The sequence below is a fragment of the Antechinus flavipes genome, chromosome 5 (genome assembly GCF_016432865.1).
Source record: "Antechinus flavipes isolate AdamAnt ecotype Samford, QLD, Australia chromosome 5, AdamAnt_v2, whole genome shotgun sequence".
Lineage (NCBI taxonomy): Eukaryota > Metazoa > Chordata > Mammalia > Dasyuromorphia > Dasyuridae > Antechinus > Antechinus flavipes.
The window spans coordinates 153,019,764-153,037,966 of record NC_067402.1 but is presented as its reverse complement, the minus strand read 5'-3'; the positions used below and the strand labels follow the sequence as shown (position 1 = coordinate 153,037,966).

At 33.4% G+C, this 18,203-nt stretch overlaps 1 protein-coding gene across 3 annotated transcripts in view; it reads left to right on the top strand.

Moving 5' to 3' along the window:
* The first annotated feature begins 640 nt into the window (after nt 1-640).
* The window catches only part of HGF (hepatocyte growth factor), a 105,960-nt gene continuing 88,397 nt past the window's right edge, over nt 641-18,203 (top strand). The window contains exons 1-2 of one of the 3 annotated variants that reach the window (XM_051961634.1): nt 641-901; nt 10,307-10,469. In XM_051961634.1, the coding sequence (XP_051817594.1) occupies nt 814-901; nt 10,307-10,469 (251 nt within the window). In that variant the 5' untranslated portion in view covers nt 641-813. The remainder of the gene's footprint in view (nt 902-10,306; nt 10,470-18,203) is intronic. The other 2 variants (XM_051961632.1, XM_051961633.1) reach the window with 2 other exon arrangements.

Sequence of the window (18,203 nt, the reverse complement as noted above, 5' to 3'; positions counted from 1 at the left end):
TGTGCACGTGTGTGTTCTGGCCCAACGCTACCAGGGATCCTTCCCACCTGAGAACATGGGTATTTTCCCCAGGACTATAACTCTTTCCTAATTATTCCTCTCTCTACCTGCTCTGGCTCCACCTTTTTGCAAGGTCGACCTCGAGGCTTGGCTGATTTCCCTCCTCCCCCATTCTTCCAAACCCCAGGGAATGATTATCTTTACCTGGAAGCCCCAGGTGGTTTTAGCAGTGAAATCACCCAGGATCAGTAGCTTGGAGCACATTTTACTAGATGACGACTCTCTGGTTTCAGATATTTCTGCTTCCCCTTCCTCTTTTTCCCAAATAGACATTTGAACACTTGTATTTGGCTGCTTTTAAATGGAGAGGATTTGTCCCTTTTGCCTTGCCTAGTTTTAACTGGCGGGGCTGCATCTTCCTCCTCCTCTTCCCTATTCTCATTCGAGTCACAGGGATCTGGTGCTTACGCTTCCAAATTGAAGCTGGCCTCAAGCCAGGTGACCTTTTCTTTGTAAGTTTCCTTCCTAAGCTAGGGAAAGGGGCTGGAATCTGTTTGGTGTTGTTTAGAGGGGACGTAAGGGGAAAGGGGGGTCGGGGGCGGGGGTTGGACAAGAGTTAAGAGCTGTTGTTAAACAGTTTCTTACCGTAAGAGGGAGTTCAGACCTAGATCTTTCCAGTTAATCACACAACAAACTTAGCTCATCGTAATAAAAGCAGCTCGGTGCAGGCTGGCTCCTTTAGTAACTGCCTCTACACAGGATCCTTTCAAGCAGGCATCTCCTTCTGTGTGATCTGCCAGCAAGACCAGCACCATGTGGGTGACCCAACTTCTGCCAATATTGGTGTTGCATCAGGTTCTTCAACATCTCCTTCTTCTTCCCATCACCATTTCCTTTGCAGGTTAGTTTTTTTTTTTTTTTCTTTCCTTTTTTCTTGCACATTAAAAAAAAAAAAAACAAAAAACAAAAAACAAAACAACAGTATACCTTCCCCATCTCCTCTCCTCTAAGTTTAATGTCTTAACAAACAATTTCTTCCTATATTTTCTTTTTAACATCTCTTTTTTGTTGAAAAACCTTTTAAAGGATAATTAACAACTCATCAATATCTCTCCTCCCTTCCTCACTAGCCTAATGGGTATAAGTTGTGGGATAGAAATAAAGTGCTATTGGTTTGGAACTTTGCCTGTGGGAGAAGTTTAAAGCTGAGGAGAGGGTTTGAATTGGAGTGCAACTGAGTGATGGGACAGGATTGTGGGGATTTTTTATCCTTTTTCTATTTAAAGACACCTTTCCAAAAACAACCAAGGCATCCATTTTACAATCCAAGATTTAGGCTGTAATTGTGATCTATACAGGTTTTATTTGAAAAAAATATAAACAGCAAATTTGTGCATGCTATAAAATATATATAATCTTGTTCTCTCTTCTCTCAACTCTCTCTCCTCTTTTCCTATCTCTCCCCCTTCCTCTTTCCCTCCCTCCATATCTCTCCCACTCTTACTCTCCCTTACTCCCTCCCTCCCTCCTTGGGTATCTGTCCTTGGGTAGTTGCCATGCATGGAAGGCATAAAATGGTATGGGTATGGCTTTGATTAAGCTCAAGAGCAACTTCACCCTTTTTTTTTCTCACTTTCAACCCCAAACTACAGCGTTCTAAAAGAGTCATTGGGGAATGACTATTGTCTGGGTAGTTTAGAAAATATTTCATTTGCTGCTCCTAGGAATTTATAGTCCTTATCAAGACAAGAGGAAACATCTGTATTCAGTTGTATTATCATTGTAGTGGCTAGAATATTGAAGTGAGAAAGCAGTGAACATCTAGGGCATGGGGGAATACAAAACTTGGAATGAATGACCAGATGGTAGATGAAGCCTTTTCCAAACCCAACACAAAGAATTGGCCATATCTTTTGAACTAAATTAAGTATGAATAATCATATTCACGATCTAGTTTCTGATGGAATCCAGGGGTTGATAATACTAAGAATGAGCTAAATAGGAAAGATAATTATCAATCTTTGGGAATTGGTTTCTCTTTATTGTATCTATTTTGTGAATTGTCCTTTATGGAGGGAGGCCATTGGGTTGAGAAGGGTCAACTAGAATGCTTTTTGATAAGACTTCTGCAAAAAAGGAAAAAAAAAAAATAGACTCCGCTTCTAGATATGTTCAAATATACTGTATTAAGTAGATAAATTATGACTGATAATTTTATTATAGTGGTTTCTTATAGGTCAGGAACATCTGTAGGAAGTTTTAAAATATGGTTCAAATAATGGCTAATATTTGGGAAGTTATAATTTCTAAAGAAAATTGCACAGTATTGGTAACCATACTTTCCTTTCAATTGTATGTAAGTCCACACAGCAAATGATTGAAAGAATTCTTGTATTTATTTTCGGAATGAATTACAATATATGTTTTGGCAGTGGATTTACCTTCCTAATTACACTTCACTTTGGCTAATGTTGAAATGATTTTGCATTCTCAGAAGTGTATTGGCTAGTAGGGGAAGACCAAAAGGGAATTACAAATTTGCTATGGATAATTCATGAGGTGGATGTCTGAGAGTTGATACTACTTTGCTTGGGAGGTAGGTTTAGTTTGATAGTTTTTGATGTATAACCTTGCTTTAGAACTATGTACAGTATAACGAATGTAATTGATAGACCATTTTGAAATATACAAAAAAGGATGTTTCTTTTTCTTGTCATCTAACAGCATGAGCTCTTCAGTTTTTTTATTGTATTCTTGGTTTTATAATATATGAAAATTGAGCTATAATTATGTATTAGAGGCATCTTAGTACAATGTAAAGGATCCTCATCTTGGAGTCAGGAAACATAAGTTTCAAACCTTTCTTTGCATCTTTTTAGGTGAAATGAAAGTCATTTAATCTTTTAGTTTCAGTTTTCACATCTATAAAACAAGAACAATGATAACTTTCAGAGGATTGTTGCAAGAAAATTGCTTAGTGAAATGCAAAGTATAATATAAAGCTGTTAAAAAAAAACAGAAGGAGAATTTTAAACCTATAAATCTGGTAATAGCGGTGCATTGTGGTAGAAAAAAATAGGACTTTAAATCACCAATTCCCATCATAATACTTAAGTGATTATAAGCAAGTGACTTTATTTCTAGTTATCAATTCCCCCATCTGTTAACTGAGGAGTTTGGAAGACATGATCTCTAAGGGCAGTTGTAATGGTCTATGATACTGGGTACTAGGTGAACATTTAGAAAAGGTTTGCCAGACAACCAATCAGTGGAGAGTGGGAGGTACTAGACATATTTTTTCTTAAGAGGAAGTTTCCCACAATAATAAACTCAAAGAAGAAAGTATGCTACATTGAGTTTGAGTTTGAGAATCTAGGTTCAGAGTAGGACTTTGCCGTTTATTACCTATGTGACTTCAGAGAAGTAACCTAACTTCTCTAAGTCTTAATTTCTTCAGTTTATAAAATGAAGTCAAAATAAGTGCAGGAGACTAGATGTCATAGTCCATAGAGGAGGGATATTCTGGAAGGTGAGAAGTAAAAGTGGGAGTGTGGGGGTAGGCTGAAGTCAGGAAGACTTGATTTCAAATCTCCCTTCAGACACTTGCTAACTCTGTGGCCCTGGGCAAGTAATTTTAACCTTTTTTGCCTCAGTTTCCTCATCTGTAAAGTGAGATAGAGAAGGAAATGCCACACTGCTCCACGATCTTTATCAAGAAAGTTCTTAATGGGATCATGAAAAGTTGAAGACAAGTGAACAACAATATCAATAAGACTAGATGCTACCTAAAAGCTTTTTCAGCTCTAAATCTATATTAAAGGGATTATTAGGTTTATATAGAACAGCCCATTTCACCTTCTAAACCATTGTGAATTATTTCTGAGAGATAAACTATTTATTTAAATCTGTGTATGATTTCTGCACTATTTTCTTCCATCAGTGGATCTATGGATCTTGCAGTGCTGGGAATTTATAGTTTTCTTTTATATATTTTAGTTTTCTTTTGGTGTTTCAGAATTTCTACCTGTCTGTAAAAATAATTATGAAGTATAAATTTGTTTACAGAGCCTTTTTTTTCCAGTCTCATATCCTCTATTTTCGATTCCTTTAATTATTTGTTTATTGTCATCTTAACATCTTACCACTTCATACTTGCTAATCCTTAATCATGTGGACAGACTTTTCAGAGTGAATGGAGCCAGATTCCTGTTTCTTTCCACACTCTGCAAATCCTTTTCCTGCACTGACCTCTCTTTGAAGTCACTGGGAGCTCCCACATAGAGGAAAATATATGAGGTACTAAGAGAAATGAATATTTGGCTCAGTGACCAAAGAGAAATATGTCTTTCTTAAAGCACCTTGGATTCAATACATTTGGCATTCTTTGCTATTACTTTTTGCTTGGTTCCTAAAAACCATGAGTCTCCAATAAGTAAATTAAATAAGGGACTAGAAAGGAAACATTTCTCCCAAATTTTTCCATTATCCTGAGTTTTTCCCTGGGGGGTATTATTAAGAGTGTAAAGGAATGATAGTGATTTTAAGGGATGTTTTCATCCTTTTATTTTTTTTACTCAAAACTGTCTTCAACAAACTTTATTAAACCTTTATTATGTACAAGGGACTGGCTGCAATCCTTGCTCTTAAAATTCCTATATCCTAGCTATGGGGTTGGAGAATGGCTACAATGTGTACATAGGTGAATATAGAAGATCCTATGTTGTATATATAATGGATTTGAAGCAAAATTCAAAACTTATGATCTATTCAGTAAAGATTTATTAAGCTCCTACTTTGTACCAGCCACTGTGCTAGGCCCATAAAGGCAAAATTGGCAAGATTTGGGCAAATCATTTAGTTTCTCCTGAACTCAGTTTTCTTATCTATCAACTCAGTGGCTCCTGAGGTCTTTTATGAATCTAAAACTACCATGTTATGATTATAATTTTGGGCAAGGAGGTGACTCATTGGATTGAGCACTGGGCTTGGAATCAGGAAAACTCATCTTCATGAGTTCATATCTGTCATTGAACATTTACTAGTTGTATGACCCTGGGTAAGTCACCTCACTCTGTTTGCCTCAGTTGTCTTATCTGTAAAATGAGCCAGATAAAGAAATGGCAAACCACTCCAGTATCTTTACCAAGAAAACCCCAAATAGAGTCTCAAAGAGTCAGATATGACTGAGAGGACTCAGTAACAATCTACATGATTATAATTTTAGAAGACATGTGACTGAGATCAGGGAAGACTTCCTGACTAGTTGAAACCTGGACTGATCCTTCAAGGAATGTTAAGGTTATTAGAAGTGAACTTTCATAAAAAAAAAAAAAAGTAGTCTCTTTAAGGACTTGTAGTCTATGGGAAAGCAGAGAAGTAAAAGATGAAATGTTGAATTTGAGGAACATGTGGGACTACAGTTTGGTTCCAATACAGAACTCAGGAAAAGTCATAAAATAAAATAAAATGGGAAAGGTTGGTTGGAGCTAGATTGTAAAAGACTTTAAATGTTTGGTTTTAGAGTTTGTATTTTGTTCTATAGGCAAGATTTCCTAGCTGGAGAATGATATAGTATAATCAGCTATATAGTAATAGTAGTAGCAACAACAGTAGTCCTAGTAGTTGTAGTAGTAGATAATGGTAATTATACTTTAAAAAAAAAATCTGATACTTGTACAGCTCTCTAAGGTATGCAAAGTGTTTGAAATACATTTTCTTATTTGATTTAATCCTCAAAACAATATAATCTGGTAAGTACTATTGAATTCACCTTCATTTTATAGAAATTGAAAATGGGAATGAAAGAATTTAAGTGACTGTCCAGGGCCACATAATTATAGCTTATTTTAATCACTGTTTTAACAAGGGCTGTTAACTTTATTTGTGTCAAGGAACACTTTGGCAGCCTGGTAAAGCCTCTTTTAAATGCATAAAATAAATATATAATATTTCAAAGGAAATCAAAAGTTAGTGAAATTATAGATTCTTTTTAAAAATCCTGTCCCAATTCATGGGTCCCTTTGTGGACACCTTTGGAGGTCTGTGGAACATATACTTATATATGTATGTGGAAAATGACACATAAAAATACAATTCTTTGCAACAAAATATAGTCCCAACTTCTGTCTCTCTCTATCTCTCTGTATACACATATACAAGTAATCTATCAATCTGAATGTATATGTTTAAATAACCATTTTTATTGCACTGAAAATACTAAAGATTAAATTGGGAAGGATATTTTTTGTTATTTTTTGAGGCCGTTAGTGGGGCAGATATTACATAGAACTCTAATTGAATCTTCTTAATGCCTAAAGTCTCTGTTCAGTATATACAAAGTATATGTGCAGTACATATTCATCATATATGTAAGGTACATAGGCAGGCATACTTATATAATATAAATGCATATATGTATGAGTATGTGTGTGTGTGTGTGTGTGTGTGTGTGTGTGTATGTGTGGCTATGTCGAGGAGTGGGGAAGGCAGAGATACTTTAAACAGGTTAAGTGTTTAAAAATTTTCAGAGCTCTGCTCAATATCCCTCAATTCTCAGTTCACCCTCAAAAAAAAAAAAAAAAAAAAAAACCAACCCTCAGCTCAAAAAAGTAATAAGATCCTTCTGAATTATAATCTTTGATATTTTTGGCATAATAAAAGTCAATTGTACAAGCATACACATACATATGTACATACATATAAAGACATATTAAAAGAAAAGTTGGAACAATATTTTGTGCAGATAATTTCATTTTTAGTTGTCATTTTGAGTGACTGTTTTTTTGCATTTAATTCTTTCATTAGAAAGGAGATACTTTTTTAGGTTTATGAGTTCCGAAGTTTTATATGATGGAGACACTGCCTAGAATCTGAATTTTGAATAATGAGTCACTGAACTTTTAAAATTAAAGGACTGAAATAGAAGAACAACAAATAAGGATATAACCAAAAAACTAACCAAGCAATAAAAAAAAAAAATCAACAATCTGATGATCCACAGTACACAAAATGGCATTTGCAACAAAGATGTCTTCACTTTAACCCAAACCTGTTTATTACTTATTTTCTTTTGTGATGTGAAAGAAATATAAGAACATAAAATCTCCATGCAAGCATAAAAGTTCTATTTAATTTATCTTGTCTAATGAAAACCATTTACAAACCTCTCATTCTTCTGACTTTAATTTTTTTTCCCCCTTTGGACTTACTAATTTCTTTGTCATCCTCTGCCCCCAGCTGCCCACAGTCATTTCACATTAGCTGTACAAGATGATATTGTGTAAATTATAAAGACCACCTTTTTAGGTAACATGATTCATTTGAAGAACTATTCCAATGGCCATAGATTTTTCTCATGCTGTTGTTAAGGAAGTCACCCAATTTTGATAGATTTTCTGTGTCTGTTAACTTCCACAACTTTCTGGGAAATAGACAAACTGAAAAATGAAATCAAAATATTTAAGATTAGGATGACTCCTAACAGCTGGAAAACAGCACACAGAGGTCAAAGGAAGTAGAAACTCTTGATGGAAAAACTTATCTCATTAATAGAATACTGTAATAGAAGCCAGAAGTTGAAGAGATTTGTATATCCTTTACTTGAGAGAATAATGATTTCTTCTGAATCTCTCCCTGACAAAAAAAGGAAGTACAGATCCTAAGACTTCAAATTCACATAATTCTTTTTATCTAAGATTTTAAATCTTTAATGAGCACTTACTCTTCAACGCTCATCCAAATGACTTTTCAGGTAAAAATCAAAGGTAGAGATATATGGTTCTTACATGAGTTTGTATTGTTTGATAAGAAAGGTACAGTTATAATCTGGCACCTAGTGTTGTCTTAGGCACATAATATCAAATAATTGATGATTCACTGGTTTGTTTGATTGAACTTTATTGTTCCAAGTGTCCACATGAGTCTGTCTTCTTTTAAAGTTCTATTTAGCTGCTTCCTCAAAAAGTGAAGAGACTCTGATTTATAATTCTTATGGAATTATGGAAAAGGGATATTTTTTGACATCAGAAAACCCGAGTTCTGAATTTGGGCAAATCATTCTATCTATTTGTGCCTCTCTTGGTTTGTTTTATATGTGGGATAAGGTGGTGGGTTGGCATGGATGATATTTAGGGCTTAAATGACTCTAAACCCCATGAGTTAGAAGATCTACTGAAGCTAGAAAAGTTTAAAATAAAGGATAGACTCTATGTCTATATCAAGAGACAGGCTAATTTTGGATAGCCTCATCATTTGAAAGAGTTAATTAGTAGATGAACTTTTTTTCTTTTGTAATAACAATTTATCAGACCATTTATAGAAGCACAGAGGGATTGAGATCTTCATTAGTATGGAGTATTCAAATTTCATTATGGATTCTTGATATAATCATATACATAGGAATATACCAATACACATTATAGGGTGATGATTATTGTCTCAAGAAACATGAAGATTTTGAAAAGCATGCTCTGGAGACATAATAAAAACAAAGAATAAAGTATATGTTTCTTTATAATAATCTTCAGGTCAGAACAGAAGCTGATAAATAAAACCTGAATGTTTAATAATCCAACAGGAACCAGTGGTTGCTGGCAAAGTCAAAACTATGATGCCATTTCTGGCATTTCATTGTGTTACCCCATATTTCTAAGTTTTTGTGAACATAGAGTTTTGCTTTCTTGGTATTTTCTTTTTTGTTGCATGTTTAATGTCCTCCTGTTACAGTCCCAGTTTATCTTGCTTCTTCATTCATGTCTGCATATTTAATTGATAGGAAATGCTTCCATAATTCACCTGTATACATGTTATCACCTTAAAACAGAACAAAATAAAATGAAACTTCTATATTCTAGGACTGATGATGAAAAATTCTATTCACTTCCTAACAGAGGTAGACTTATATGTAAAATGAAATGTATGTTTTTGGAAAGAACCAATGTGGGAATTTCTTTTGCTTCACTTATGCATATTTATGCAAGAGTTTCCGTTTCTTTGTATTTTTCAATGTATAGGGCAAAGGAGAAATGGGAGAAGAGCAATGATTGTTAACTGGAAAAGCAAAAACAAAATTTAATTAAAGAAAAATAAATATACTCTATATCTGCTTCTATTGTCCTCTCATAAAAGGCTGCCTCCTATCTAAAGCTCAACTCCTTGGAACTTTTAATATTTTTTTTGGTTTCTTTTTTCTTTTCTCCTCTTCTTTTTTTTTTTTTTTTTGTTGTTTTTTTTTTTTCCTCAGCATGTTTTTTCCTCCTTTCTACATCTTCTGACTTCTTATAAATATTTCTCCTTTATTCTGGCTATTAAGCACAGAAAGGACATGCATAGTTCTTCTCCTCCCCTTTACTCCTAGGCAAAGTTTATGTAGTTCTAACGGAAAAATAGTAAAGTAGAGGAGAGAAAGCTTTCTTGCCTCAGAAATGGCTCCCATATAAGGCATAAAATAGACTGTGGTCACCCTGATTGCCTAGTAGCTGCAATCTATTAGCCGGCTTAACTGTGCAGGAGCCTGTAATGGTAGCAATTAAGAGCTGGGACAATTGAGGTAAATGGGTAAGTGAAAGATCACATTTTCAATTCTTCCAAGACTATACATAAAATTAAGGCTTTTTAGAATGAATAGCATGTACTCCTGGGTTATTTGGCTTTTTAAAGGGAAAGTTCATGCTATCTGGTGGCTATCCTCTTTTATAAGGAAAAATGAGACTCACATTAAAAGATGAAGTTTTGATTAACCACACTTGGCTGGGTAGCAAGAGAAACAAGTAGGAACAGAAAAAGTTATTGTCTGGAAGAAAGATATATTTATGTAATAAATGACAGCAAAAATATTTTCCCCCTGTCCCTGATAGTTGTATAAAACAAATATGGACAACGTGTTACAGATTTAAGTGAATTCTATTCTGTCAAACTTTGATTGAATGGCTTTTGCTAGTTATTATAATTTATATAATAATTTGTAAAATACAGGAAGAAATGAAAAAAATACAATATGAAACATGACATAATGTGCTCCTGGAACTGTTTTTTGCTTCCATATTGTTTGGAGAAGAGCATGTTATTTATTTATTCAGAATTAATTCTGTCCCATTTTGAGAATGCATCCTTTCTCTGAAAGACTGTTGATTAGTGACTAGGCATGATGACAGTTCCTTGGTTTATCCTTATAAACTAACATTTTCTTCCCTTACTATAATTTATCCAACTTGATATTTTCAGAGGTTGACATTATCAGGTAAAATAATTCTTTTGAATATCATCCTTTAAGGCTTTTTTTCCCCCTTTCTAATGTCTTTATTCTTAGAGGGCCAGAGGAAAAGAAACACCCTACATGAATTCAAAAAGTCAGCAAAGACTACTCTTATCAGAATAGACTCATCACTGAATATTAAAACCAAAAAGCTGAACACGACGGACAAATGTGCCAAGAGATGTATTAGGAATAAAGGTCTTCCATTTACTTGCAAGTAAGTTATTCCTTGTTGTTTGAATTTTCCGGTAATGGAATACACTCATATAGCCAAATATACTACATCATGTTTTAAAATTATTGGTGTCCAGTGTACAATGTAGTAGTTGGCCTATACAATCTAGACTTGGGTCTTTTAAACTTCTTGTCACAGAAGACTTATGATATAATTGAAGGAAACACAAGGGATAAATGGGAGTGGAGAACAGAATGTTAACAATGTCTAATGAAAAAAAGTATCTTTAAAAAATTATGTGTTTTGTGATTTCCTCTGTTCTGTATTCAGCTTTCATTATTAAAAATGAAATTCATTTGGATTGGTTTTAATTGCCTTTAAACTTTTAGGTCTTGTATTCACAATAAATATTTACTGGTAACAGAAACTGAAGGAATTTTAAGAATATGAATTGTAGAATTGGGCAACAGCCAGGATTTATAGGAACTTGTGTCAGAGGCTCTGGAGATTGAGAATATAAGGTGTTGAGAGACTCAGACAATATCTGTAGAGCTTGGTTTTGGCAAAAGAGAATGTTGAAAAGGCATTAATGGGGAGACATGATAAACGTCTAGGTGAAAAGTGATAAGGTCATTAGAAATGGCATTCAAGAATCAAATGAAGGGCTTGCTATCCTATTCCAGTTCTTGTGTGACTTGACAATGAAAAATAACTCTATCCCACAGGATAGGAGTAGCATGATAATGGAGAAAGAGAGTTGACTTCTGAGCCAGGAAGACCCAAGTTTAAATTCCACATCTGGTTATGTGACTCTGAAAAAGTCAATTGACCTCTCAATTTTCTAGGCAATTCTGAAATGAATTTGCAGAGAAAGTGTCTATTATTATTAGTTTTACTACAGTATTAGAGTTAGAGATGCAAAAGGAAGGCTGGTAAAATTTTTTCAGGAAGTCTGAACATTTATATAGATGTTGTAAGGGAGGGTTCTTTCTATGAACATGGCATAGTATTGCTGGGAAAGAAATTGTACTTACTTGTGGTATTACTTGGAATTACCTGAAAAAGTCACAATTACTTTTAGGCTCAATTTCCTCTTTAAAATGAGGATAATAATACTTGCACAAATTACTTAGAAGAATTTCAATCTTTTTGTAAATCTCAAAGTGTAAATCAGTAATAACTTTGGTTACAAAGGATTCCTTCCTTCTGAACCTCTTACCTATAAAGATTTTGTTTGTTTGTTTTTTTAGTGGAAAAATGGAGGGTAATACATATTCAAGGACAAAGAAATGAAGTAGGGATGTATGGATGAAATTGTGTTGGGACTTCTATTTCTTTTCTAACACAACACTTAAATACCTGCTGATTTATTTATTGTTACATAAACAATCTCTCTCAGTCACTATTTTCAGAAAAGGGTAAGTTAGAAGCAACAAGCCTAATCTCATTTTCACATAATATTTCTTCAAATACTTGGAAATATGTCCCCCTATCATGTCCATCTTGTCTTCTCTTTCTTAGCCTAATGAATAGCAAATAGGATATGAACTCAAGTCCTTTCTCCATCTTCATTAGTTTCCTTCGGACACTCTTCTATCATGTCTTTCTTAAATGGTATCATTCATAACTGAATATAATCTTCTAAATGAATTCTGATGGGGGTGCATCCACAGTGGAAATATCACCAACTTACTCTAGAATCGTTTCCTCTTTTAGTCAGATTGTCTTTTTGAATTTCCATGTTTCACTGTGAACTCATTAGGAGATTGCAATCCACTAAAACCCCTAAATGTTTTTGTTCAGAGCAAGTGGTACCCAACTATAGGCAGGCTAAAATAATAAGTCTAAACTGGGAACTGACTGTCAGAAAACATTCTCTTTCTTCTATTGGGAAATGGAATACTTTCCTTAAGACATATCTCTTTTTTTTAGGCATTAGACTGTGCATTCAATGAGTACCACTTTTTTTCAATCTTCTCAGGATGTATCAAATCAAATTCTTGTTACTATTATTAGAAATAAGGGTAGCTTAGTAGAGCAGTGGCATAGTACTGAACCTGAAGTCAGAAAAAACCGAGTTCAAATGCTTCCTCAGAAATTGACTTAATACATGTCCCTGGGCATGTCACTTCATGTCTCTTAGCCTCAGTTTCCCCTTTTGTAAAATAGGGATAATATAGTACCAATCTCAAAGGATTTTTGTGAGGAAAAAAATCATATCATGTGAAATGATTTGCAGAACTTAAGTGTTCTGCATAAGCACTTATTTTTATTCTTATAGACTTAGAACCATCAAGAACCTTACCACCTTGTTTAAGCCCTTATTTTATGGATGAGAATACTGAGGTTCAGTGTCGTGTAGCTAGTGAGTAAAGAATCTGAAACTCTGTCATTTTTTCCTCACTCCTAGATCAGTAAACTTTTCCCCTAAATCATGCTAGTTTCATTTTCTAGTTTGTGGCCTAGTTACAAATAGCAAATGTCTCCCTGGATACAGCCATGAGATGATATTCTTTATAAGTCTCTCTTTAGTCTAAACGAAATTCTCTGCTTTAGTCACATTTGCCAATTTCATAGTTTCCAATTATATGTGAAAATTTTGATATTCCGAACTTAGTTCATAACTTATCATGGAGTAATATATTTTCTTCATTGTTTAGTGGGCCAAAGACAAGGAAGCCATAATGAACTTCTAGGGGAAAAAAAATCATCATGGTCACAAAAGCATCTTTGAACCAAGAGGGAACACACATACGTAAATATTAGTGTTTTGTCTTAAGGAAATGTTACTAAGCATTTTGGTTGTTATTATTGATTTTGTTATATAAAATGTTCATTAAGTGCCTGGTAATAAAAGATACTATGCTAAGACCTTGGGAATGGAAAGATGAGATAGTTCTAGATATCAAAGAATGTATCTAATAAGGAAGATAAGCCAAGGACACATATAAAGCACAATACAACTTATATTATGAAAATATACATTATAATTTGAAAGCGATAGAAACAAATTGATATGATAATTTCCATGAAGAGCCTATCATTTTGGGCTATGATGATCTGGATGGTATCTGCAACAGACTTTAAATAATAATGATAATATTGAAATGGTACTTTAAGGTTTCAAATATGTTTCTCACAACATTCATGAATGATAGATAATTTAAGTATTATTTTCTTTCCATCTTACAAATGAAAAATTTGAAGTGACTTGTCCTTGGATATAAGTCCTCATGAATGTTAGAACTAGAATCTGAAACCATTATTCTTTTCACCTTATTCTGTGCTGTATTTTACTCCATCTCTTAAAGAATGGAAAAGATATAAAAAAAATTGATGGGCATAAAGTATCTGGTGAAATGGATTTTAGGTAAGCATGGAAAGCATTGTTAATAGAGGCAAAGGGGCATAAGGAGGAAAAAGACTTGAGGAATGACTAAAGTTTCTTGGCTTGAATATAGAGTTGTGGAATATTGACAAATTAAACTGAAAAGGTGGTTTGGGATCAGAGTGTGAAAGGTCTTGACTATCAGTATGACTAAGCCTCATCTTTGCTCTATAGAAAATATAACCAGTTGATTGATTTGTCATCTCCCCAGTTAGATGGTTTCTTGAGAGCAGAGATTAACTTTTTATATACCCAGTACTTGGCACGATGCCTGGTACATGTTGGTGTTTAATAAATGTTTATTAGTTGATCCTCAGCTAGAGAGGAAACAACTAAAATGCATCAAAGACATAGTTTAAAATAAGAAGAGGGTTAAGATTAGGTTTTAAAATTGATTGAAGATAAAAAGTCATAAAAGATATAAATTCAAGGACAGGCATAATAAAAGTGTGTATAACACGAAAACATATTTTACCATAATGAAATAATGAAAAAAGAATGATGGAATAACAACAATAAAAAAAACCAACCTCTATATGTGGAAACATCTGTGTAAATTTGGCAAAACTTGTGTGTTCTAGATTGACCTCATTTGTTATTGAAGAAGGCCCCAAAGATATAATCTGAATCCATGATATCTAAAATCACAATTATTATACAAATAGAAAAATTAGTGTTGAGATCTTTTAGGTTAATAAATTGGTGAGCAGATTACTAATTTAAACTGTCATCATATCTTATTGGTGGCATTTTAATCAGGTCATTCAATTCATTTGCCTGTCTGACAACACTCCTACTATCAAACAATTCATAAGCATTTATGTATTAAGAGCTTATTATTATGTGCTAGAAGGCAGCTAGGTGGCACAGTGGATGGATTGCTATAAAATCAGGAAGACTCTTCTTCATAAGTTCAAATTTGACTTCAGATACTCCATAACTATGTTGCCTTGGACACTTAATCCTGTTTATCTTGACTTTCTTATCTATTAAATGGAATAAGAAATTAGAAACCACTTCAATATCTTTGCCAAGAAAGCCCAAATGGGGTGACAGTAAGTTGGATGTGAAAGAGACAACTGAACAACAACAACATATTAAGTGCTATCTACTGACAAATGTTAGGAATATAAAGACAAGAGTGAAACGGTTTCTGAATTCAGGGAGCACACACCCCACTGGGGAGATAGCATGTGTATATATATCCAGAATACACACACACACACACACACACACACACACACACAAATACAAGATCATTTTAGGGTGGGAGTGTACTAGTATCTGGAGGGATCAGAAATGACTTCAGACACAGAGAAAACGACCCTTGAACTGAGTGATTCCAATACTAAGATTATAAAATTATAGCATCATAAAGATAAAGGAAACTTAGAAGTCACTTATTACCTATTCTTTCATCTTTAGATGAGGGGAACTGAGGCCCAGGAAGGTTAAAATACTTGTAAAAGTCTACATAAGTAATGAGGCACTGAAACAAGATTTTAATGTGGATCCTCTGTCTCTAAATACAATACTTGTTCCACTAGATAATATGTATTGATTTTTTTTCTCCATAGCACCGTGTACATAATAAATACTAAAATTTGAATGGTTTACTTATAATTAAATTACTATTTAATTAAAAATTTTCAATGGTGAAATGCATGTAGGGCTGAAGATTAAAGAAAGAATGTTGAATTGATATGATAAGTAAGATGAATTATATCTAACAAAACTCACACTTTTGCATAGGGTTTAAAGGTTTGCCAAGATTTTTTTTTTTCCATAAAAACCCCTTTAGGTAAGTAGTACAAGTTGTAATAAATGCTTTAAAAAAAATAAAGAAATTTTGTATGGCATCAGATATAGGTTTGCTCTTTGAACTATCACTCAAATTAGCATATAAGATCCCTAAAAGGTATCTAATACTTCTTTCATTCAAGGGTTCCTGAGGGACTGATAGTCATTTTCTAAACTTATCACTCATAAAGCCCTACAACATCACTTAATTAGCTAATTTCTGTCAACTACCAATTAACTAATGAACATCAATTAGTTTTTACAAAATGACCTTTATTTACTGTGAAAGTATAGCAATGATTGAAGTGCAACAAAAGGAGAACTAAATGATCTAAACTGAAATTGGTTATTCCCAACCAAGGCAAAAGTGATACTTTATGTCTCTGGAGAATCCTTTTCTTCCATAAAGATGTTCTCAACAAATTCATTTTTTTTTTGTTTGTTTGTTGTTGTGGAATTGTATGAGTCAATTTCAAGACTTAGTTTCTTGGATTATTGGTCAGTTCATAGCTGGAAGAGTTAATTAGGTCACTCGTAAAAGCTACCTTCTCATTGAATCCAACAATTGATTATATTGGGTGCTGTTGCTAAGAGAACTTCTGATAGCTCTTCAAACTTTTTAAAGCCCACAGTATCTTAATCTGGTCCATCCTTTTCTGATATTCATTTATTCAAAATAGAAAAAAAAAAAAAAGAAAAACACAAAGAAGCAAAGAAAATTGAGGGACCATGCAGTCAAAGCCACAAGGTTCCCAGGTATATAGATAAGTTAGCTGTGACATTCCACTGACATTACTCACGTTGAGGCTCACTCTAGAGTTTCTTCCTCTTCACTTAAATATTACCAGGAAAAAGAAAGTGTTTCCTTAGGAGTTTCTTTTAACCTACTAAATGTCGTTTTCTTTTCAGCAGCCATTTTTTCAGCAGCAGTTCTGTTTGGCTTCAACTTCACAGAATGACATACACTACTTCACCTTCACTCTTCTCCTTTCTCCAGTGACCCACCCCAATCATCAACACCTTTTAGCTTCCTTTTGTATAGTCCTCTCCCATTAGATTATAAGCTTCTTGAGGGCAAGGACAGTCTATTTTTTGGTGGCAGATAGTAGGTGCTTAATCAATATTTATTGAATTGAATACAACTGCTTTTCTTATCATGCAGTAAGCTGACAGGAAATACACTATATTTGTCAGTGTTCTGAATTAAGGCAAAGAGCTTCTCCAATATACATGCTTAAACAGATTTACTGAAGTTCTATTGAAACCAGGAATGTAATATTGTATATGATCTTTAGAACCCAGCAGGCAGGACATATCAATGCAGACTCTATGAACTAGAACTTCATTGGTTTGTCCCCTATTATAGTAGGCACAGAGATATCAAATTTTTTTACAGCTTGTCACATGACTGAACAGAAATTTGAGCCCAGATCATTTTATGTGAAGACTCTTGTTCTTTCCACATTATCACTATGAATCAGAAGAATTCATAAAGTATATACTATGAGATAACCAATATATGTAGTTGCAGGTTATATAATAAATAGAACAGAATAAAGATGAGAAAAATTAAGATAACAACGATAATATCAGAATAGATGATCTTTAACAAGACATTTTAATTTGCTGATGAACTAAAGGAGTTTTAGAGAGGGATGATAACACTGACAATTTGGTGGCATTATCTTGAGAAAAAGAAGAAAAAAATCCTAATTAGATGCAATGAGGAAGGGTGATGTAATTCATTAAGTCGTAATGTGGTTACACTAGACCTACCCAATGAAACTATTGTCACTAAATAAAATTAACGATGTAGTTGATTAAAACAGGCTTTCTCTATTATTCTCTTATATCATTTCCTAACATGTACAACCCGCCCCCACCCCAGTTTTACAGATTTTTTTTTTCAATTCAGTGTGTGAATTTTTAAAATCAAGAATTTTGCTTCCCACCATTACTTTTTCAAATGGGAAATAGTTTCAAAAATATTTTTATTTACACGTATAATGTAATTTTTTTTTTTTTAGAAAATAAAGATACCTTATGAAATAGTGTATCCATAAAAATCATGAAAGGCTCAAAATTAATTTTGTGGAAGTGGATGTTATATGAGACTTTCATCGACTTCTTCAAAATCTATTTATCTTTCAAAATTTTTATAATAAATAAATGTGTTTATGTATAATATTATATATATATATATATATACATATACATATATACACACATATACACATATATATGACCAAGGTAAATAAAATATTTAGGTGTATTATAATGACAATCGTGCTTTTAGCATTGTACTTGAGTTGCTAGAAGTTTGTCTTAGAAGAAAAATATTTAACAAATTCTCACTTATAATACTTTTATAGAATAATATTGACTACAAAAAAGATCTTAGTAATGTTTTCCATTAGCAATTTCTTAAATTTTTTTTTTCTTCTTGAGCACTTTATAAGACTGGGTACACTGTGATAGTCTATAAAAGATCATTCTTCTCTAAATAAATACAGGAAGTTCCTATTGAGTTCTGTTATTGAAAGAAGAGTGATTTTAAAAAGTAAATAGGATTAGATGGGTATTTTAAT